Source organism: Entelurus aequoreus, linkage group LG01 (genome assembly GCF_033978785.1).
Source record: "Entelurus aequoreus isolate RoL-2023_Sb linkage group LG01, RoL_Eaeq_v1.1, whole genome shotgun sequence".
In the NCBI taxonomy this organism is placed as follows: Eukaryota; Metazoa; Chordata; class Actinopteri; order Syngnathiformes; family Syngnathidae; genus Entelurus; species Entelurus aequoreus.
In genome coordinates, this window is record NC_084731.1 from 28,214,824 (window position 1) to 28,237,277 (window position 22,454).

Sequence of the window (22,454 nt, forward strand, 5' to 3'; positions counted from 1 at the left end):
CACCAGCTCATGACTTCAATATAGCAACAACATGCTAGTTAGCACTCTGTGACAGTGCGCCGATAAAAATTGTTTGTCTGCATTAGCGCTTGTAATAACAATATCACTAATACTTAGAATTCAGGTCACAAAATGTAAATGGGGTATTGTTGGGACTTTTTGGATGGCTATTTAGAGTGCTTTATGGTCAGAATAGAGGACCTTCCATTGACTGCATTGTAAATATACTTTTATTTACATTTATTTACGAGTTCAAATGCAGAAAAAAAAACATTAAAAAAACTTGTCTCTCATAATGATTGCGAACGATAGGCAACATTCCAAAAAAAGGGTAGTACAGCATAGCAATTAAGAGACTAAACATTGCTTGGATGATAGATTTGCGGTAGGATTATGTAAAAAAATAATACATTTAGTCTTATGTTCAAAGTGCATTCTGAATGTTAGTAAAACTGGTCTGTGGCTCAGACAAAGGAGGGAGGAAGAGCTTGAGATATAAAAGGTTGTGTCATCGACATAAAAATGTGTAAAGAGAGCTTTCAATAGTGTGACTTAGATTGTTGATGTTTTGATGAGTGTTGGACCGAATATAGAACCTTGCGGAACACCTTAGGAAAGTGGTAACGGCTCTGAGAGATTTATAGTTATATGAATTATAAATGTATAATCTTGTTTGGACACATATTTTACATTGTAGAATAAAAAAAAACATGTTGTCAACATTAGATGCAGATAATTGCATATTTTGTGCCTTATTGGAGTGAAATCCATAAATCCACTTCGTCTCGTACATCAGCAATTTCAATATTTTTTAAAAGTTATACACCTAACTTATCCTAGCGTGAATTCTATTGTTGTTGTATGAAATGTCCCACACGTGCACACACAATCCCATCTAGTTTCAGATAGGGAGGCATCTCAATTGAGGTATTGTGGTCAAACAACCATTTTAAAGATCACTATGGTTCTGTATGTTTTCAGCTGCTGCCTTTTTTGCCACCTACGACTGTGCAAAGTCCCTTCTTGGCTCTTGTGGAGTGCTCGCCGAGCCATCGGTAGCACCTGTTACGCACATGCTTGCTGCCTCCTTGGGTGAAATGGTAAGTACGTTGCTTATTTGTCTTTACTTTGTTGTTTTTGTGTATGTGGTTCCGGGGTAAGGCCGTAGTGTCCAGCTGGGTGAGTTTAGTGGGTTTCCTCCAGACAATCCTTGCATTTACCCCACCAGCTGGGTTTGAAAAAAAAGATCCAGTGACTCCATTTACTTCCACAGCACAGGCTTAAGACTCTACCAGTGACTGAAACCTAGGCGCAGTATAATTTCTCAACCTATCCTCTCCCAGTCACTCACAGTGGGCAACTGGTATTCATATTGGCATGAAGTGTGGAAGGAAAGGTATAGGGGGTACGGAAAAGAGGCTGCCCCCTGCTATACCACAGTACGGGGTTTTCAGTATTCATGGCTTTTGGATTGATGTAATTTGTGCACGTTTATGAAATACGTGTATTCCCTGTGGGAGGGTGTACAGTCCGTCCCTGGGGTGCGTCACTGTTGAGTTCACGCTACTCTCACATTAGTGCAGCACTATCATTTTTTAACAGAGCCATCAGTGCAGCAGAAATGTACACTTATTGTTCTTGGCTAAACCCTGATAAGTGTGAAAGGTGAGGCCAAGGTTGCGACTAGCTTGAACCTATTTCCCACCGCTCTGGATTTGAGCACATCAAACAATCAAATCCTGAGTGTGGAGCTGAGCAGATTCTTTATCCCTCTGGAGTCTGGCTTCTGGATGTGTTCTCTTCAAAGAGAGTAATCTTTGGGCTTAGCCATGAAATGAGTACCTTACAACAGCCTAAATGGTGGCTCTTTTATGCAATCACAGCCATATATTACTTAGATGGGAATGAACATTATTACGTTTATTAGATGTATTGTTTTGGTTTTTTGGTAAGTTGTTGCACTATAGTTAGCCATTGTTCCGAGTGCTGCATGAATGAGAAGACTGAAAGGGCTTCACTATTAAAGGGAACTGCACTTTTTTGGGGGAATTTGGCCTATCGTTCACAATCATTATGAGAGACAAGAAAACTGATGTTTTTATTTTTTATTTTTTATTTTTTTATAAAGTATTCTAACTAGTAAATACAAGTCTGCTTACAATGGAGCAAATGGGAGGTCCTCTATTCCTCCCATAAAGCCCTATAAATAACCATCCAAAAAGCGACAACAATACTCTATTTACATTTTGTGACTTGAATATTAACCAAGTTTTAGTGATATTGCTATTGTAAGCGCTAACACAGACAAACTATTTATAGCAGCACCGTGATCAGAGAGAGTTAACCGCTTGTGCTGCTATGCTGACATCATCGACTGGTGAGCTGCTTTCTCGCCTCAGAGCTCGTGAATGTTTATTCTAGATCATAAATAATGCCTCTCACCTTGAAAGTAGAAGGAATGGTAAATGGGTTATACTTGTATAGCGCTTTTCTACCTTTTTTAAGGAACTCAAAGCGCTTTGACACTATTTCCACATTCACCCATTCACACACACATTCACACACTGATGGCGGGAGCTGCCATGCAAGGCGCTGACCAGGACCCATCAGGAGTAAGGGTGAAGTGTCTTGCTCAAGGACACAACGAATGTGACTAGGATGGTAGAAGGTGGGGATTGATCCAGGAACCCTCAGTTTGCTGGCACAGCCACTCTCCCAACTGCGCCATGTCCAGGATGAGGACATAGTCTGACAAGTTGGTCAACTTCGGCATTCAAATTAGACCCAAACATGGCGAGAAAGACACGAGTGGTCTGCGCTTGGTTTGACCCTCCCTTTTTTTGTGAGGATTATTAATAATTCTTCATCTAAATGGGACTATAACAACATCCTTATGGTCAGCTTCCTAGTGACAGCAGACATTGTACAGTGAGTGATGTTTTATTATGTTTGTTGGCTCTTATGAAGTGAAGTGAAGTGAAGTGAATTACATTTATATAGCGCTTTTTCTCAAGTGACTCAAAGCGCTTTACATTGCGAAACCCAATATCTAAGTTACATTTAAACCAGTGTGGGTGGCACTGGGAGCAGGTGGGTGAAGTGTCTTGCCCAAGGACACGACGGCAGTGACTAGGATGGCGGAAGCGGGGATCGAACCTGCAACCCTCAAGTTGCTGGCACGGCCGCTCTACCAACCGAGCTATACCGCCCCAGTCCACAGTGAATAATAATCAGTGATGTTGTTGTAGTAAAAAGCGAATGTTGTGATTCGTTTTTGAAAATAATGTATGCTTAAAATGAGTATGCTGTTCCCCTTTAAAGTTAAAAAAGTGCTATAAAGAGGAATGCCCATTAATCAAAAATTGTTTTGTTCTAGGTAATATGATTTAAATACTTATCTATGATTGAGAATGATTTCTTATACAGTAGTACCTCAATTTAAGAGTGCCCCAAATTAAGAATGTTTTGCGATAAGAGCTGTGTCTCGGCTTATTGTTATGCTAAAATTTGAATTAAAAACATCTTCGCCATTTGTTGATGGAGCAATTGTCACAGTGAACCCCCGTAATATCCTACAAAAATATCTGGTCTTGCTTGCTAGCACTTGCATATAACTAGAGATGGACATAACTTTGTTTTCCCCACCATGGGAAGGAAGGTGTTGACATGAAGAAGTAGATGGTATACATAGAGTTAAAGAACAAAATCATTAAAAACATGACGGGTAGTGTTACTAACTTGTCGAAGCAATTCGAGCGTATCATTGCTAGTCTGCACCATACTGAAGCAGAATGAGTCTAACACTAGCCATGGATGCTAAAATAATATCTAAACAGCAGACATGTATCCATGAAAATATAGTTAAAGCTGCTGATTGTGTTTGATTGAGATGCAGCTGAAAGGAGATACTGCAGAAGTCCACGCTCCAAGGTAAATGTTGTACATTATTATTACATTAGTTCAAAAAACTACTGCAGTTGTTAAAAGTACAACCCTCCTTTGACAGATTGCGCTTCAAATAAATACTGTGGCTTCAGAACATCATTGATTTTCTTTGGATCTTTTTTTTATTTCGCATATTCTACATTTTGTGTCCTAAATCAAACATTTTCAAACATAAAAATGGCTGAGTAAATTAAAAATATCAATACTACAGTAGTATTGGCCACTAGATGAGACCAAACTAAGCAGAGCGTGCTCTCCAGTATCAGGGGCACTGATTAGCTCAGCCTCAGACAGCTGTATTGGATTGAAAGAGTGTAAAGGTGACTAAATGGTGTTTTTTCATGTCTAGAGAGTTCTCATAATGTTGAAAACATATTTAGAAGGTGGTAAACTGTTTTTTACAGCTCTACCTATGAAAATATTTTGTGTATGATTTATGAGTCCTACTTCGTGGAAATTAATTTATCCTGGTCATGTCCGGAACCAATTAATAGCAATTGTATTGTTGTCGTACAATTATTCTTATTTTAACGTGTGTGTGTTAAAAAGCACCAATAAAATAAATTTGAATCCATTTCAATGGGAGACATTGATTTTAGATACAAGTGTGTTGAGTTAAGAGCTTTTTAACCTTGTAAGTTGAGGCATTACGTTTTGCATTTATTGACTTACAGACAACAGTTTATCATTGAACCATCAATCAGCCCAACGCGATTAATATCAATAAAAGGAACCCATTTTTTACGGTCAATTTCATGAGCTACATTTCAACAATGCCTCCATTAAAAATGTCCATCCATCCATTTTTACAACTTGGGTCGCTGGGAGCTGGAGACGTCTATCCCCGCTGACCGAGGACTACACAGTCATGAAAAAGAGCGACTGACAACCATCCGCACTGTCACTGAGCGATGTTAAGAACCCACGTCACACTGCCTACACGCATGTCAGACCAGTCACCCAATAGACTACAAATAATTAGATATTATCATTGTGATAATTACAATCATTTCTACAATAACCTACTCATCGGTTGGTTTAGCACATAAACAAATAATGCTTGATTGGTAGAAAAGTTAAACAGAGAAGATGCATTGGTCAAGACAATGACAGAAACCCCCACTTCCCAAACATCCGTGTCTTGATGTTTGGGGCACCCATAAAGAATGTGTAAGATGATGGTGGCTGTCAGGCTCTAGCAGGCTGTTATCCAGACATTAGATCAGATTTATCTTCATTCCCATTCGCTCGACGTCTGGCATGAAAGCTCATTTGTCAAAGCCAGGCGGCGGCCTTCTCCCGCATCCATACGCCCCTCCCTCTCCTCTTACCAAACATCTGCAGGAGGGTGTACTGGAAAATGTAGTGTGGCATGACAAGGTAGGGGGGCAATTGGAAGAGGGGAGGGTCTTTGGTGGTCAAACTGGCAGCTACTTGAAGTTGGCACTGAACTCGACGCCTCGGAGTGTCACCGCACTCTGTGATTTATTGGCTATTGTTTCAAAGTTGGGAGATATGCAGTGTCCTCATAGTTACCTTGTCTTTTTCGGCATGACCTACTTTCCCCCTTCTTCGTTTTTGGCACTTTCTTTTTGCTCTTTTTGTATTCTTTTTTAACTTGAAGCTTACAAAGGTCATGAGACTTGTTCAGATGGTGAAACGTGTTACCCTGAATGAGAATATTTCCTCTTTTAAAATGTATTTTCCCCCAAATATCTATAATAATTGTGTGAAAGAAGGAAACAAGATTAAACACATCACAGGAAAAGGGGAACGTCAAGTTCCTTTTTGTATGAGTTAGTTAGCCATGCCAACAATATTTATAATATGTTTAAATTACCATGCCTTCTGATGGTTTGCCCCTTAATAGGGGTGGGTACCTTTTCACATTTGAATCGGTACCAATTTTTTACGTTTTGTGTGTTAAAAATGTTTGTTTCATTATAAAATCTAACTTTTTAAATATAAAATGTATCAATGAGATATGTTTTTTATATCTGGTTTTCTTACATTCCAGAGTCTCATTTGCAAATATTGTATAGTAGATTTTGCATACAGTTGCAATTCCAAATGTTTTTTTTCTTCCTAGGGGTGCGTAACAGAAAATAATTGTGAAGCAGTGCGATACAGGCACTCTGTCCTGTTCTTCTAGTAATTACTTTATCTTTATTTAGTCACATTACTTCGATATTTGGAAGGATATGTTTAGGGAAAACATGGCATGCAAGGTGTTTACTTCACTAAATGCATGGTCAATAATATCTTGTCCATAATGGCAGCATGCATAGTTGGACATTAGGTTTGTTTTTTCGCCACATGATGGTGCTATTGCTCCATGGTTAAATTGGAATAGTCACTCCTAGCTTTCCTTATTTGAAATTTGTGTTTTTGTTTTTGCTCATATAGCAAGACAGTTATGGTAAAAAACAACTTCACATTGACAATGCAAGAATGCAGAAATATATTTTGATTTTGAAACAGTATGCAAACTAAGCATGTTTTATGTGCAACAGCTGTAAACGTCTTCTTTCCCTTAATCACAAAACTGCAGCTAAGTCGTCCTTGGTGTATGGTAGGATCAGTGGTTGACAGGTCTAAAAAACAGCTGCTGTGGGTAACCTTTACCCCCACATAGTAGTAGCGATTAAGAGCAATATCCTCAAGAGACCATCTCCTTAAACTTTTTTCGAGGCTTGACGCTGAATCACGAGATGGAGCAAAAGTGAAAAGGCTCGTATTTCTTTTTTATTGCAGCTCGAGTGGTGGGAGTGACACTGACAATCTGGCATCTGTCGGACTGAGGGGAGTCACAGCAGGGAGGTGGCTCACCGATGTCCTCACTAAGGAGCAGGATAAGCGGAAAATTAAGTTGCCAGTTAGGAAGCTTAACCTGCCTTTTGGGTGATAGGAGATATTATGCCAAATATTCATATCTGTCATTGTTACCTTTTGGTTGCCTGTCTGTTTTTGACGTATGGTTGATGAGGTGGAACTGTGTGTGTGTTTAATGGCAGCACATGTTGTTTGGATACAGACAGCGTATGCCTGATGTTATGTATGACCTTTTTACCTGTTGCTCAGGTGCCATGTCTGCTGTTTGTTCTGCCATGTTAATTGGCTAATAAACACCTGTTTTCCTGCTGCCTCTCTGTAACTATTCCCTTAGTTGGAAACCCCTGCCACATGGAACAATAAACATCCACAGGCTAATATCAGGTACTGTGTGGGACGGCGTGGCGGAATTGGTAGAGTGGCCGTGCCAGCAATCGGAGTGTTGCTGGTTACTGGGGTTCAATCCCCACCTTCTACCATCCTGGTCACGTCCGTTGTGTCCTTGGGCAAGACACTTCACCCTTGCTCCTGATGGGTGCTGGTAGCGCCTTGCATGGCAGCTCCCTCCATCAGTGTGTGAATGTGTGTGTGAATGGGTGAATGTGGAAATACTGTCAAAGCGCTTTGTGTACCTTGAAGGTAGAAAAGCGCTATACAAGTATAACCCATTTATCATTTACTGCAATGCAAAAAATTAAAATTATTTTAAATGGAACAGCGTTTTGAGATCGCGAGTGGTATTTTAGAATTAGGGAAAACAAAGATTATAATAGTTACATAGTTCAACAGCTTGTACTTTACGGCCCAACTTTTAGAACCTATCATTGTTAGCAATAAACTTTTCTCTTCCCTCCTATAGGTGGCATGTTTGATCCGAGTGCCCACAGAGGTGGTCAAACAGCGGACCCAGGCCACACCCTCATCCAGCACATACCACATGCTTGTGGTTACACTCCGAGAAGAGGTACAGCATTTGTCCACAAGACGAACTTGATTTATCTACAATATTTATTTCTCTACCCATAATGATACTTAATTATATTGTATGTCGACAGTCAATCATTGTATTTTACCATTTAAAAGCCTTAGGCCATGTTTAGCATGTTTTGTGTTTATCACCATTTTCACATGATTTGGTAAAACAGTGATGACTTATAAATATGGTAGAGGTTTACCCAAGAGCTTTGCGCGAGTCTTAAATGTTTATCCAGTTGTTGTCCAAAGTTATTTATAGTGTACTTTTAGTGTACCTTGTTGTGGGGCAGACTGGTTATTACATGCGCATGCATCCTTGCTGTTGCTATTTCTAATAAGAAGTAGGGTATAATTTTAACTTATCTGTCAGTAGAGTCGATATGAAAGCGCTAAAAACTTCAACATAGCTAACAGGGTAGAGACGCAGTCGAAGGGGGCTTGGCCTGTGCAGTGAAGTGGCCTATTAATGTAATGTAACAACGTTATTGCTAAATCTGGAGTAATGAATTGTTTAATCCCCAAATCCTGTTCAGAAGGGCTTGCTTATGTTACGTATATACTGTATATTTGTCAGATAAGGATAATTTGAAACATTGAGAGACCTATGGTTAAGTATTTCTTTGAAACAGTGCAAACTTATAACTTTGTTGATGGTTTATTCACATTGCTATTGTGCCTAAAATTCAATAGTCAGACATGTTTATTTCTGTTTTTCTTTTTCAATAACAGGGTGTCCGAGGCCTGTATAGAGGATTCAGGAGTACACTTCTCAGAGAGGTGGGATTATTTCTCTTTTTCACTCTCTTTACCTGTATTTGCTCATCTAATATCTATTTTTTTGAAAACGACACTGGTTTAAACATACAGTATACCAAATACTGCTTATTTTTTAGCTTATTTTAACTTACTGATTGAAAATATGACATTTTTGTTTGGTAAAAAAATTGCCACAAACTAGGCGGGTTTTTTACAGTTCTGTCTTTGTGTCTATAGATGTACTCAATAATCCAGGTCATTGTAAACTCTGGGCATTCAATTGATTGCAAGTGGATTTTTTTGTTTATTTATTTATTTCACCGTTTTTGTTCACATGTTAAAGGTGTACAAAATACATGCATTTTTAGCATATGGATTCCTTTCTTTAATGAAGACAAGAATATAAATTGGTTTATTACCTGATTCTGATGACTAGCATTGATTGAAATCAGACATGATTCACAGTAGTGCTGACAACTTCCACATTTTTGATTTTACATTGTGGAGGAGAAAAAAAGTCCTCCTTTCTGTCCAATACCACAAAATTAAGTGGTTGGTTTTGGCATCTGTTTGTCCAGCTTCCATACTCCGTTTTTATACACTTCACAAGAAATACATTGATGGCAAACTCCGTGGCTTGCTAGGTTGTTTGCGCTAGCTTTTGGACACTCTTATTTTCTTAGCACAGGCAGGATAGAGCACCACTTTTATTGTGAAGACAGGAACAGTGCGGTCAGTCCTCAGACTTTTGACGGGAGGTACGGTTGAAATAATAACTGTTTCTCGCCTTCCTGGCGGTCTCTTAGCTCATTTTTGAAAGCAATCATAGTCTTCTCTGTGCATAGTCTTCCAAATGTCTTTTTGTTGTCCATGTTCCTCTTCTTATAGTTTCCATCATATATTGTGAAAATCGCAAAAGATCACTAACGTTGGTTATAAGTAGACAATTTGTAGTGTTATCAAAATCATTGATAGAAATTTTGATAAGCGTGGCACAGTGTCCTGTGATTCTGCTTTGCTTTGTGATTTTAGGATATAAACGGATGCTATACATTGTATCGGTGAAGTCATTAATGGATTTTTGCTTATTAGGGTTCAATATGTCAATATTAAAGTCACCACAAAAGAAAATATTTTTTTTAAACAAGTGTCCATAAAATTTGCCTTGATTCAATCTTCCAATGTTTCAATACTTGATTTAGGTGATCTATAAATACAACTGATGAATATGTTTTTGCTTTTTTCATGTCATATTTCTATGATTATGCATTCTAAGATATTATCAATAGCAAATTACATGTTTTTTTTACTGTTTTGTAGTTCAGGTTTTTCATCACGTACACAGCTAGTCCTTCTCCGTTTTTGTTAGTTCTGTGGATGTAATGTAGTTCATATCTTCCAGATCAAAATCTATTTCTTTTTTTATCATCAATCCATGTTTCTGTGACAGCGATCACTTTGAAGAGTTCGTTGAATTGTTCCAAAAAGTGCTTTGTGTTGTTGTAATTTGCGAACAAACTTCTGCTGTTAAAATAATTTATCACATTCAATGTTGCTATTATATTGTTCATCTGTATAATCCTTATTTTTTACGTACAAAATGATGGATAACTTGCTTTGAAATCATAAGTCAAGGTAACAAGCATATATTTAAGAATTAATTTTTTTATTTTACCAATTTTTTTTTATTTTATACAGTCTACAATAACATTTTTGTTGCATGATCAAATATTACATTTCAAAAGATATTCAATTTCATGCACATTTTTTGGGCAAAATAGCAAGAAAGAATACATTTTGTGTTGTTATATTTGTATTGTTACATAAGTATTTTTTGATGCACATTATTTACACACACACGTTAAATGATGTGGCGGGTCAGAGCTGGCCCCTGGGCGTTGCATTTGACCCCAGTACTTTTCTGTAGTTTTCAAAGGTGTACTAAAGTTTTACTACCTCCCAAAGTTCCACTTCTGCTTGCCTGCTATCTGACTGAGAAAAGAAGTCTGACACACAACTAGGTATATGAAGGTGACACTTGTCTTTCTGTCTTTTTTGGGGAAGAGGTGGGTAAGCGCGTAATCTAGTCCCCTCCTCTGTGCTGGCCTGTACTTATTTTCTGCCTCACTAAACTGATGTTATTCACGCAAATTCCATCTGGACAGCTGGGGGAAAAAAGGACAACAAGACACTGTGATTTCTCGGAGGGACTCTGAATAAATGAATACATTTGTAGGCAGGCGCACGGCCTGTGTGCATACTAACGCAGGCAGATGAATCGCAACACGGCGGCAGGGATATGTGGCGCAGCAACAGCAAAGGATCCTGTGTGGTGATTGGCTTTGACGTTTGTCAGGAAGGTAATTCATTTTCACTTTGCCCCCTTTGCACGCTCCCTCTTCTTGCCAAGCGACACTGTCAAGATAAGTTTGTTTATGTGCTATGGCGTGCTGCCGAACACCCTTGCCCGCCAACTAATTGGGGTCCTACCTGTGCTATATATTCATTACACAACCTTCAGAAAGCATTTGTGATGGGCATGATACCACATTAGGGGAAGAGGAGGCTCGACAGGAGTTAGAAGGTGGTGTGTAACTGTACCTAAAAGCACACATTTTAAACTATTGGTTCATGATGTCAGGCATTGCGTAACTAATTTTTGTTCCTGCATTTTTTCCTTAAGAGGAAAGAACAATTTTTGGATTGCGGCTGCATGAAAAAAATAGCCGAGATTCCAATTGTGCCGCTGCAAGCTAAGCATTTTCTTTAAAAAAAACTAATACAGAAGTCTCCTTTCTGAGCTGCCACCTTATCGTGGTAGAGGAGTTTGCATGTCCCAATGATCCTAGGGGCTAAGTTGTCCAGGGGCTTCTATTCCCAAGACAAACAGATTCTAGGTGAGTGACCAGACAAAGAGCAGCTCAAAGACCTTTTATGAAGAACAAAAAACGAGGACTCGGATTTCCTTCACCCGAAGAGGCAACGTGGGTCCCCCCTTCAATGGGTTCACCACTCATAGGAGGGAGAATAGAGCTCGGGTGCAGTGTAAGCTGCGCGGCAGCCAAAAGTAGGGCCCTTGGCAGTCCGATCCTCAACTACAGAAGCTTGCGTTTGGGATGTGGTACGTCACCTCGTTGGGGGGGAAGGAGTCTGAGCTGGTGAGGGAGGTGGAGAAGTTCTGGCTAGATATAGTCAGACTCACTTTGACGCACAGTAAGGGCTCTAAAACCAGTCCTCTCGAGAGGGGCTTGACTCGCTTCCAATCTGGTGTTGCACACAGTGAGAGGCGACGGGCTGGGGTGGCAATTCTTGTTGCCTCCCCGGCTCAAAGCCTGCACGTTGGAGTTTAACTCAGTAGATGAGAGAGTAGCTTCCCACCGCCTTCGAGGGAGTACTGGAGAGTGCTTCCTCTGGTGATTGATTCCCTTGTTCTGCTGAGTGACTTCAATGTTCACATTGGCAATGACAGGGAAACCTGGAGAGGCATGATTTGGAGGAATGGCCGCTCGGATCTGAACCCGAGTGGTGGTTTTTTATTGGACTTTTGTGCTCGTCACAGATTGTCCATAACAAACACCATGTTCACACATAAGGGTGTCCATATGTGCACTTGGCACCAGGACAGCCCAGGCCGCAGTTCGATGATCGACTTTGTTGTTGAGTCATCGGATTTGCTGTCTCATGTTTTGGACACTCGGGTGAAGAGAGGGGCGGAGCTTTCTTACGATCACCACCTGGTGGTGAGTTGGCTCAGATGGTGGGGGTGGATGCCAGAAAGGCCTGGCAGGCCCAAATGTATTGTGGGGGTCTGCTGGGAACGTCAAGCAGAGTCTCCCGTCAGAGAGAGTTTCAATTCCCGCCTCCGGAAGAGCTTTGAACATGTCACGAGGGAGGCGCTGGACATTGAGTCAGAGTGGACCATGTTCCGTACGTCTATTGTCGTGGCGACCGATCAGAGCTGTGGTCGCAAGGTGGTGGTTTGCGCCTGTCGTGGCGGTAATTCCAGAACGCCACCAGGGATGAGGGGTGCTGTCACGCTGAAAAAAAGAGTCCTATCGGGTCCTATTGGCACATGGGACTCTGGAGGGAGCAGACATGGAACCGACAGACGTGTGCGGCTTCAGCGGTTGCGGAGGCACAAACCCGAACATGGGAGGAGTTTGGGGAATCCAAGGAAAACTACTTCGAAGCAATTCTGGACCACCAACCGCCGCCTCAGGAGGGGGAAGCAGAGCACTGTCAACACCGTGTATGGTGGGGATGGTGTCCTGCTGACCTCGACTCAAGATTTTGTAGATCGATAGAGTGAATACTTCGAACGCCTCATCAATCCCACTTCCACGTCTTCCTATGAGGAAGCAGTGCCTGGGGAATCTGTGGTGGGCTCTCCTATTTCTTGGGCTGAGGTTGCCGAAATAGTTAAAAAGCTCCTCGGTGGATGAGATCTGCCCGGAGTTCCTTGAAGCTCTGGATGCTGTGGGGCTGTTGTGGTTGACAAGACTCTGCAACATTGCGTGGACATTAGGGGTGGTACCTCTGGATTGGCAGACAGGAGTGGTGGTTCCTCTCTTCAAGATGGGGAACCGGAGAGTGTGTTCCAACTATGGAAGGAGAGGAGGCTACGCTGGATAGTCAAACCTCTGATTCAGGAGGAGCAGTGTGGTTTCCGTCCTGATCGTGGAACTATGGACCAGTTCTATACTCTCAGCAGGGAGGTGTTTAGGGCATGTGCGACCGGTATGAGGCCACGGGGAAGACCCAGGACACGTTGAGGAGACTGTCTCTAGGCTGGCCTGAGAACGCTTTGGGATCCCCCGGGAGGAGCTGGATGAAGTGGCTGGGGAGAGGGAAGTCTGGGCTTGTCTGATTAGGCTGATGCCCCCGCGACCTGACCTCAGATAAGCGGAAGAAGATGGACTGATGGATGGACGGATAATAAAAGTTGTACCTCAACTTGGTAGAAAAGCGCTATACAAGTATAACCCATTATTTATTATAACTTATGAGCTTAATTGGTTCTCTGACGGTGCTCTTAACACAAAACACTTGTATCTCAAAACAGCGTCCCTCATTTAAATACATTTAAATCAAATTACCCCCCCCCCACCCCTCCCAAAAAAACCCCCCAAAAAACCACACAAAAACCAAAAAAAACCATCAGAATTTTAACATGTAACATTAACTTTTAGATAAGAAATATTGTAACAATTTCCCTTGTGGATCAATAAAGTTAGTCTAAGTCTATAAAAACAATACAACAGAATATCCTACTAACAACTACAAGTTTTAGGAAGTAAAGCATTAATAATTTACAGTATTATTGGAGCGCGGACTTCTACACTATATCCTTTCAGCTGCTTCTCCGTCAAACACACCATCAGCAGTTTTTTTATTTTTTATTTTTACAAGTAAATGTCCACCAGAAATTACCGTATTTAACATTCTTGGCTGTTGCTATCGTCTCCTTCTGCTTCAGTACGGTGCAGACGAGCAGTGGTTTGCTTGAATTCCTTCGCCAAGTTGGCGACACATTCTATCATGGTTTTGATCAGTGGCGTGCCGTCACTAGAGGCAGGGGAGGCACGGCCTCACCTGCCATCATGGAAAGAAAAAAAAAGTAAAAAGAAAAAAATAATAATTAAATTGTTATATGTATCCAGTGATAATACTAAAGTTATTTTCCATTTAACTTCACCAGTTTTAGATTATTTTTATTTTTATTTTCACATTTGCCGTTCAAATACTGAGAAGAGACGGCACCTTGATCAGCAGCCAGTTGAGGCACGTCACTGATTTGTGCCTCAACATGGATTGTGCACAATGACTCGGCTAACTGCTGGCCTGCTGTGCAGTGAGACCGTATTGCTATATGAATTATATTATACATTTCCATAGTTTAGTTAGCTGAGGTATATAATGTACAGTGTATTTTGTCAACAACTGTATATGTGTAACGTATTTCTTGTGCTGAGCAATCATAAAACTGGAGGCTCGTCTCATAACCCCGCCTCCTGGTGCCAAGCACCTCCGCCGCAGAATGCACCGCCCGACGGGAGCGCCGCGGCTACACCAACCAAAGCCCACACCCAAACCCTCCACGTGCAAGACCGAATCCACCCAAAAAAAGTCACTTAACAAGAAGCCAAAAAGTGCAAAAACAACAATGCTCGCGCTGCAGGAGCCGCGAACGACCGCAGGGACACAACATTAGGTACACCTGCACTGCAGGTTCATATGTTTGTAAATCTGACTGTGATGATGCAGTTGTGCCTCACCAGACATTAACCTCACCGCACGCCACTGGTTTTGATTATTTCTTTCTTCAATTCAATGATATTCCACTTCTTCTTCTCAGCACTGTCCTTCACATTCACTTTCTCCATTACCATGGTTTAAAAAACCAAAGTTATTTTGTCTCGAGTTATAAGCTAATGCTGGCGAGTAAGACCCAATGTTTTGGACGGCTCTTATGGGGTTCACTGCGACATTTGATATGTATGTATGTGTTGATTTACCGGTGGAACTAGAAAGATGTGAAAATATCGTGTGAAGATTCGTTTATACCAGCAATTAGATGTACAAGTTGAAACGAATATATGACATAGGCTCATAACATTCAACTCAAGATATTTCAAAACTTATTTTGATGGTTATGGGTTACAGCTTATGAAAACCTTGAATTGAAAAGTTCAGAAAATTTGAGGTTTCCAAAAACTGTAAACCATGATCATCAATATTATAACCTATAAAAGCTTGAAAAATATGTAAATTGTATGTATTGAGTTTATATCAAATATTAGTTTAACATTTGAAGTTGCTGAAATGAATGGACTTTTACATGATATTAAATTTTTTTGAGTTTCACCTATATATAACTAATGGCGGGAGATGGTTTTAACAAAAAATGTTCTTGCAACTTAAAGCATAACAATCAGCCAAGAGACAGCTCTTATCTCAAAACAAGAAAAGAGAAACTGGAAATTGTGATGTATCATGTTGTATGCTTGCATGTTCGAAATAAATTCAAACTCAACTCAACTCAACTCAACTCCAAAGTTGGGGCACTGTTAGTTTGAGTTACACTACCACCGTATATGTAAACCTGTTACAAATAAAACTTTTTCTGTTGGACATACCTGAGTCACAAGAGCAGTCAATATTTCTGGAATGGCAGTTATTGAAAAGCATCTTAGACAAAAAGGCAACATTGAAAAAACAATGCTGTCAGTGATATCCTTCTAAAAAGTGATAGACTGTAATGGTTTATAGGGGGCGTGACTATAGGATAGAGTTGCCAAATGGGAAACATTTTCTGAGTTCTTTGCATGCATGTTATAGAATTTTACATTACATTTTCAATGATAATATGTTAGTAAATTATCTATTGAAAAAAAAACAAATTATGTGGTGCATTAAATGGACATGTAAGTATCAAAAAGAGCCAAAAGAGGTTGGTAGATGAGAATAAATCTAAAGGGAAAATATAGTGTAGAAATGCACCCAATTGCAGCTGCTTCCCCGTCAAACACACCCATAGCAGTTTTTTTTTCAAATTTTTATGGGTAAATGTCCACCATTTACAAATTACCGTATTTAACATTATTGGCTGTTGCTATCGTCTTATTCTGCTTCAGTATGGTGCAGACGAGCAGTGATTTGCTCGAATTCCTTTGCTAAGTTGGCACTTACATGGACATGTAAGTGTCAAAAAGAGCCAAAAGAGGTTGGTAGATGAGAATAAAATTAAAAGTTAAAATATAGTGTAGAAATGCACCCAATTCCAGCTGCTTCCCCGTCAAACACACAATTTAGCATTTTTTCTTCTTCAAATTTTTACGGGTATATGTCCACCATTTAGAAATTACCGTATTTCACATTCTGCTTCAGTATGGTGCAGACGGGCAGTGATTTGCTCGAATTCCTTCGCCAAGTCGGCGACACACTCTTATCATGTTTTTGATGATTTATGTTATAAATATGTTAGTAAATTATCTACCAAAAAAAAAAAAAATGTATGTGGTGCATTACATGGACATATAAGTGTCAAAAAGAGCCAACAGAGGTTTGGTAGATGAGAATATATCTAAAGTTAAAATATAGTGTAGAAATGCACCCAATTGCAGGAAATGTAGTCTTGATTTTCAAAAAAATATTTCGAGGCTTGCATGGCAGCATTATCTGCCGATAGAAATGTTCCTTTTTTTTCGGCAGTTTTCCTCTTTTTTTTCCTCAAACGGTGCTCACATGCCTGGATAATTGGTGATTACAAAGTACACTTTTTGCTTCTTTTTACTGCTCTGATGTTATCTTGCTTTACCACTAGGTGGCAGGATTAGCTTAGTTTTGCTTGAAATGTGTGTTCTGAAGCCTCCCTTCTCCCCCCCCAACTATTGGCTTTGCCACACATCACACTTCAGTTTAGAGTACCAATGAGTAGCAGCCACTCCAGTGAATATGCACCCTTAGCATTTGATCTGAAGCTCTGTGAGGTGACGTTCAATTTGATCTAAACTGCACAAATTTGAGTTGGTGTAATGAGTTGGAGATGAGTTATTAGATAGTAATTTATTGATATGGTGGGTATGAGCGCTTTGGCTGTAAGTGAAGCTGACAGTGTCTGAGGCACCTTGAGCCCCAACTGATTGACTACATAGTGCAGTCGCACACACTTATTGGAGACAAAGGAGACAATTCAAGATATTGGAAAGTATGAAAAGATTTGTATCCAGTTTACTCACATCTCTAGTTAATCTTCAGGGAATGCTATAAACCAAAACGGTCTTCAAATAGTTGCTTATAGCAGATTTGTCTATCTGTGATGGCCCTGCGATGAGGTGGCCACTTGTCCAGGGTGTACCCCGCCTTCTGCCCGAGTGCAGCTGGGATAGGCTCCAGAGACCCCGAAAGGGACAAGCTGGAAAAAATGGATGGATGGATGTAAAATGTTTAGTTAGTTTAATCAGGGTGAAATAATCAACAGTTTTGTCAAATAGCCACAGTGGAGAGTCAGCTTTTTAAAGCATGCAGTCATAGTCGTGCAATGACAGCCCAGATGTTGTGGGATGTCGGCTGAGTTATAGCTGTCATACAAAGCAGTGGAGAGAGGCTTCCACTTCCTCTGTTTGCATGCTTAAAACACCGTCAATCGGCAAGCAGCATCTAAGAGCTGAGTTCTCCATGCTTTTTCCAGAAACCAGCCTTGTATTCATTGTTCCTGCTGCAGGTTGGAAAATGAGAGACGTGGGGGATATGTATATGTTTATATATATATATATATATATATATATATATATATATATATATATATATGTGTGTGTGTCTGCGTGTATATAAATTAGGGCTGGGCGATATGTAAAGTTAAAGTACCAATGATTGTCACACACACACTAGGTGTGATGACATTTGTCCTCTGCATTTGACCCATCCCCTTGTTCAACCCCTGGGAGGTGAGGGGAGCAGTGAGCAGCAGCGGTGGCCGCGGCCGGGAATCATTTTTGGTGATTTAACCCCCAATTCCAACCCTTGATGCTGAGTGCCAAGCAGGGAGGTAATGGGTCCCATTTTTATAGTCTTTGGTATGACTCGGGGTTTGAACTCACAACCTACCGATCTTAGGGCGGACACTGAGTATGGCCTTTTATTAATATCTCGATATTTTTAGGCCATGTCACGATAAACGATATATATCTCGATATTTTGCCGTAGCCTTGAATTAACACTTGATGCATAAAATCACACCAGTATGATGATTCTATGTTTCTACATCAAAACATTCTTGTCCATACTGCATTAATATATGCTCATTTTAAACTTTCATGCAGAGAGGGAAATCACAACTAAGTCAATTTACCAAAACTGTATTTATTAAGCAGAGGCACAAACATTCATGTAATTTCCAAAACAGAAAGCGCAAGATTGTCAGAGACATTTTAAGACAAGCTATTAGTGCACTTTTGTGCATGTTGTCACTAAGATGTCATATCAAAACAACACTACATTTAAGTGCACTTTTGTCCAGAACGCCACTACAATAGTTTAAAAACAAATAAAGTGCACTTTTGTGCATGATGTCACATTTATATATTTCAATAACTGTCAAATAAAAATGAGCTGCATAGTAGGAAATCAAATTGTGTATGTCCTTCGCTGTGTGGTAGGTTCCTGCGGACGTTATCTCCTTCTCTTGTTGACTATTTTTGTCATACTGTGTTGATGTGGAAATGGAAGACGCCAGACTCAATTGGGTCAGTGCTGGTTGCTTCGGCATTTTGTTGGTGTGGTACCGGCCGGAGATGTTGACATATACTTGACATATTACGGTTGTCTGTTCAACATCTTCCCGCTTGAAGCCAAACCACTGTTTTTCTTGGGAATTAATTCTTCTTCCTTCATTTGTTACCAGATTCGCACCGCTCCGCTTGCGCCAGAGCTAACTTTACCCATGCCGCTACTTCTCTGCTCCGCGGGAGCATATGACGTTGCACGCAGTATGTGACGTATATAACAAGGTGCACTTGTTTTATCTCTCTTGAGAAGGCGAGACAAGAAAGGGTGAAAAACGCTTGTATTGTAATGCCTTAGCTAAAAGCAACTGCGTGAGAACGTAAACTCAAATACTCACGATAGTCATTTTCTACATCGCACAGAGACAAACCGCGATATATCGAGTATATTCGATATATCGCGTATATTCGATACAGCCCTAATATATATATAAATGGATAGAAATATATGCACTCATTCTTAAATTCTTACGTTTACACACCCTGATATGACTTAAGATGTGAAAGTGAAATGTGTTTATTTTTTTCAACTGAATGTGAAGGCCAAGAGAGCCTGCTCTTTTGTTTTTCATTTATTTGTGCACTACTGTGTCACCTTATTTGTTTACACTGCTAGTGTTGAAAAGCCCAAGAGGCCTGAGATGGCCTGTTGACATTTAGTGATTAGGTAGGCTCACATGACTTGCCCTGGGTGTGTTTATGTGATCGGCAGTATTGATAAAGAAGTGTCTTCCATTCATATTACACACTAAAAACTAATGAATAGAATATAACTTTTTTGTCATTGCACTTAAAATGCGCAGCATAATTTCATTTTCAGTTCAAACCCTTTCAAGAGCAGAACAGAACAGGAACACTGATGGATCGCCTCAAAGACGGTGCCCCATAACAAAGATGGGAAAAGCTAAACATGGGGGAAGAATGAGTAAAAAAAAAAAAAGTTGATCGGAGGGGGGTGAGGGGAATTGGGCTAAGTTTGGGGCCAGAAAAACGTTTAGTAATGACAAGCACATTAACGACACACAGAAAACACAAGGCCTGCACCGGGGGTAGGGGCCGTCCGGTTCAAAGCTGCTGCCATTTGGCGCTGCTCAGTGCACAGTCACTCTGCAAAGGGTTAAGCGGAAAATACGTGGGGGGCGTATCTGTGTCATAGTCCATGAGTGTATGTATTGTCTATAAGTTTGGAGGTCCGCAATTAGAGACACTATCTCAGGTGTTTTTGAAGACGGGGAAGGATCTTCCGCTCCACTTGTCTCACTGGGGTGTTTACTGCAAAGTCTTGCCAAGGCCAATGCAGAGTGAGTCGAATTGCAGCTAGGAATAGTTATTAGTTGGGCGTAAACACATTTTAGTGCTCGTCTCCTAGTTGTCCTTTGTGGCTCTCAAATTGCTAATAATTTCACCCTGCAGTGTGGAAAGCTTCTCCAAGATGTTATCCAATTTGCGATTAAATTCTGAGATCAACAAAGTCTGAATGCCCACACCTCTGCCCATTACTTTGGGCTCTTTGAACAGCTGCCATTGTCTTCCGAATTTGTCGATAGACCAGAGCAATGCTCAATCTAATCAACAGAAGCCCTGTCATCACAGTTCCAAATAGATATCTTCCACGTCTTGGATGGAAAGAACTATCAGGCACAGCATTCGCCCATCCTCCCAACAGTCTCTCATGTGTCCGGCAGCAAACGCCTCGTCAGGACGGGCAGGTTCCCCTGAACCTGTGTTTGTCGTCTAGAGGATTTTGTCATTTGTGTTGAAAGACCAGTTTATCAATTCCATGTTTAGATGTTCAGAGAACACTGCAGAAGACTGGCTCTTACAAAGTTAAGAAAAGACAAGTTGAGGCGAGAGAAGCAGAGCAGTAGAGATAACGAAGAGGGAGGGGAATGTGACCGCCTTCGTTGAGAGTCAAGCAAGAAAAGCACTGTTTTTATTGATCCATCAATCATAGATCTGACCAATGCAAGTATATGAATACGGACTGATGAAGCCTGCTCAGCAGAGAGGCGAAACATCTTCTTAGACAAACTGATCAGTCCAGTCTTCTTCGATAAACTGATCAGTCCAGTTGGGGTCAATTGAATGCCCTGAGAATAAAAACTCATGTTGAATATTTTATTCAATAATCTGACAGCCAGCTAATTGTTGTCTTCTAAGTACACACATTTTTAGTAACATTATTTAGCAAACAAGCAATAGAAAGAAAAAAAGTGTCTGTCATGTCCCATTATTTTTGTTTAGACGAGATTTCATTTAATGACACCGTCGTTGTAGTGTTGGGCATTTTAATAAAAGTTTTATTCGATTTGTCATTTCTAAAAATATTTTCAATTGTATAGAATACTCTCTCGGAATGTTTTGAACTCCTGTTTCATTGCAAATATCATATTGAGCAGGTAAATGCAGCCTGTCGGAGTTGCCACATGTATCTAGCTTAGCTTCCAATAGCTGACTAGCCATGAATTGATTATTCGGTTATTGTGCCCATCCCTTCTTAGTGGTAACAATACTGCATCTGTTGGAATTCTGTGTTATCATATTTGATTCATTTTTGATTGATTGTTTACTGTTTGACTCACCTGATTTCAGTTGCAGACAGCATAGGTTTAGTCCTCTCTCAGTAGTATGACTGTTTATATGTCTCTATATTAACCCTGTGACTGAGTAGCATCCAGTCCAGGTACAGTACACAGTCAACAGGGATATGCTCCAGCTCCCCGTGACCCTGGACAAGATAAGTGGTCGAAAATGGATGGATCAGTTTTTATTCCCCTGCGTTAGAAAAATGGTAGTAGTAGAGCAGCCTTTCCGAGGTGTTGCTTTACCAGCATATACCTCTCCAGACATTAATGGTCGACCCCCTTTAACGCTGTGGATAACAGATGGATAGGCCTCTGGTCACAATGGCTGGCCACACATGTCATTCACATTAGTGTTGTTCTCTGTATACCCTTGACCAAAGCTGTGTAATCTGTCCCCACTTTGGATTGTTGTATATTTTACAAAACCTTTTAAACCGCTATTAGACCTGTCATTGGAGAGACAAATGAGTTTCACATCGCTCATTTGCTCTCTGGAAAAGCGCACGGCTGTTCGGGATGATGCATGCGCTATTGGGACCTTAGATTCTCATACTAATGTAAACCCTGATTCATCATTTGTGCATGTACTTAGTACAGCATTCTGAGCATGAAGAATTGCTACCAGGTTGCAGCAGCTGACATTTTTCCTATAAAAACGTCAAATTAGCTTCTGACTTCTGTTGATTTCAACTCCCTTTCCTCTTGATGTGCATGTTTGATTGTTGGGGGCTTTAACATTCAGGCCATATTTATGTTTTGGGGTCTTGAGGCGGTTTTCTTCCCGCAACTATATGCATGTTTGTGTCAATCCATGCAGAAAACCTCTGGAGCTGCGCATGTGTTTCTAATAACATGCAGACCCATTCGCCAGGTAAGACGGTAGGCAGGAAGAGCGGGTGCACTAGTGGGAAGTAGGTTTTGAAAAAGAAAACTGGACCATGAGTGGATTGAATGTCATGTTAAAGGAAATAGGTTTAAGCAATGAGCCCTTACTAATTGAAATCTAGTGCTTGTAAACAAGATTAAGAGTGATGCATAATTCCCCTGAGAGCAATATACAAAAATAATGTTTGAATAG

At 40.5% G+C, this 22,454-nt stretch overlaps 1 protein-coding gene across 2 annotated transcripts in view; it reads left to right on the plus strand.

Moving 5' to 3' along the window:
* The window catches only part of slc25a26 (solute carrier family 25 member 26), a 101,508-nt gene that overhangs the window by 8,655 nt on the left and 70,399 nt on the right, over positions 1-22,454 (plus strand). For both annotated transcript variants that reach the window (XM_062061621.1, XM_062061537.1), the window contains exons 3-5: positions 982-1,100; positions 7,637-7,741; positions 8,482-8,529. In XM_062061621.1, coding sequence (XP_061917605.1) covers positions 982-1,100; positions 7,637-7,741; positions 8,482-8,529 — 272 coding nt within the window. The remainder of the gene's footprint in view (positions 1-981; positions 1,101-7,636; positions 7,742-8,481; positions 8,530-22,454) is intronic.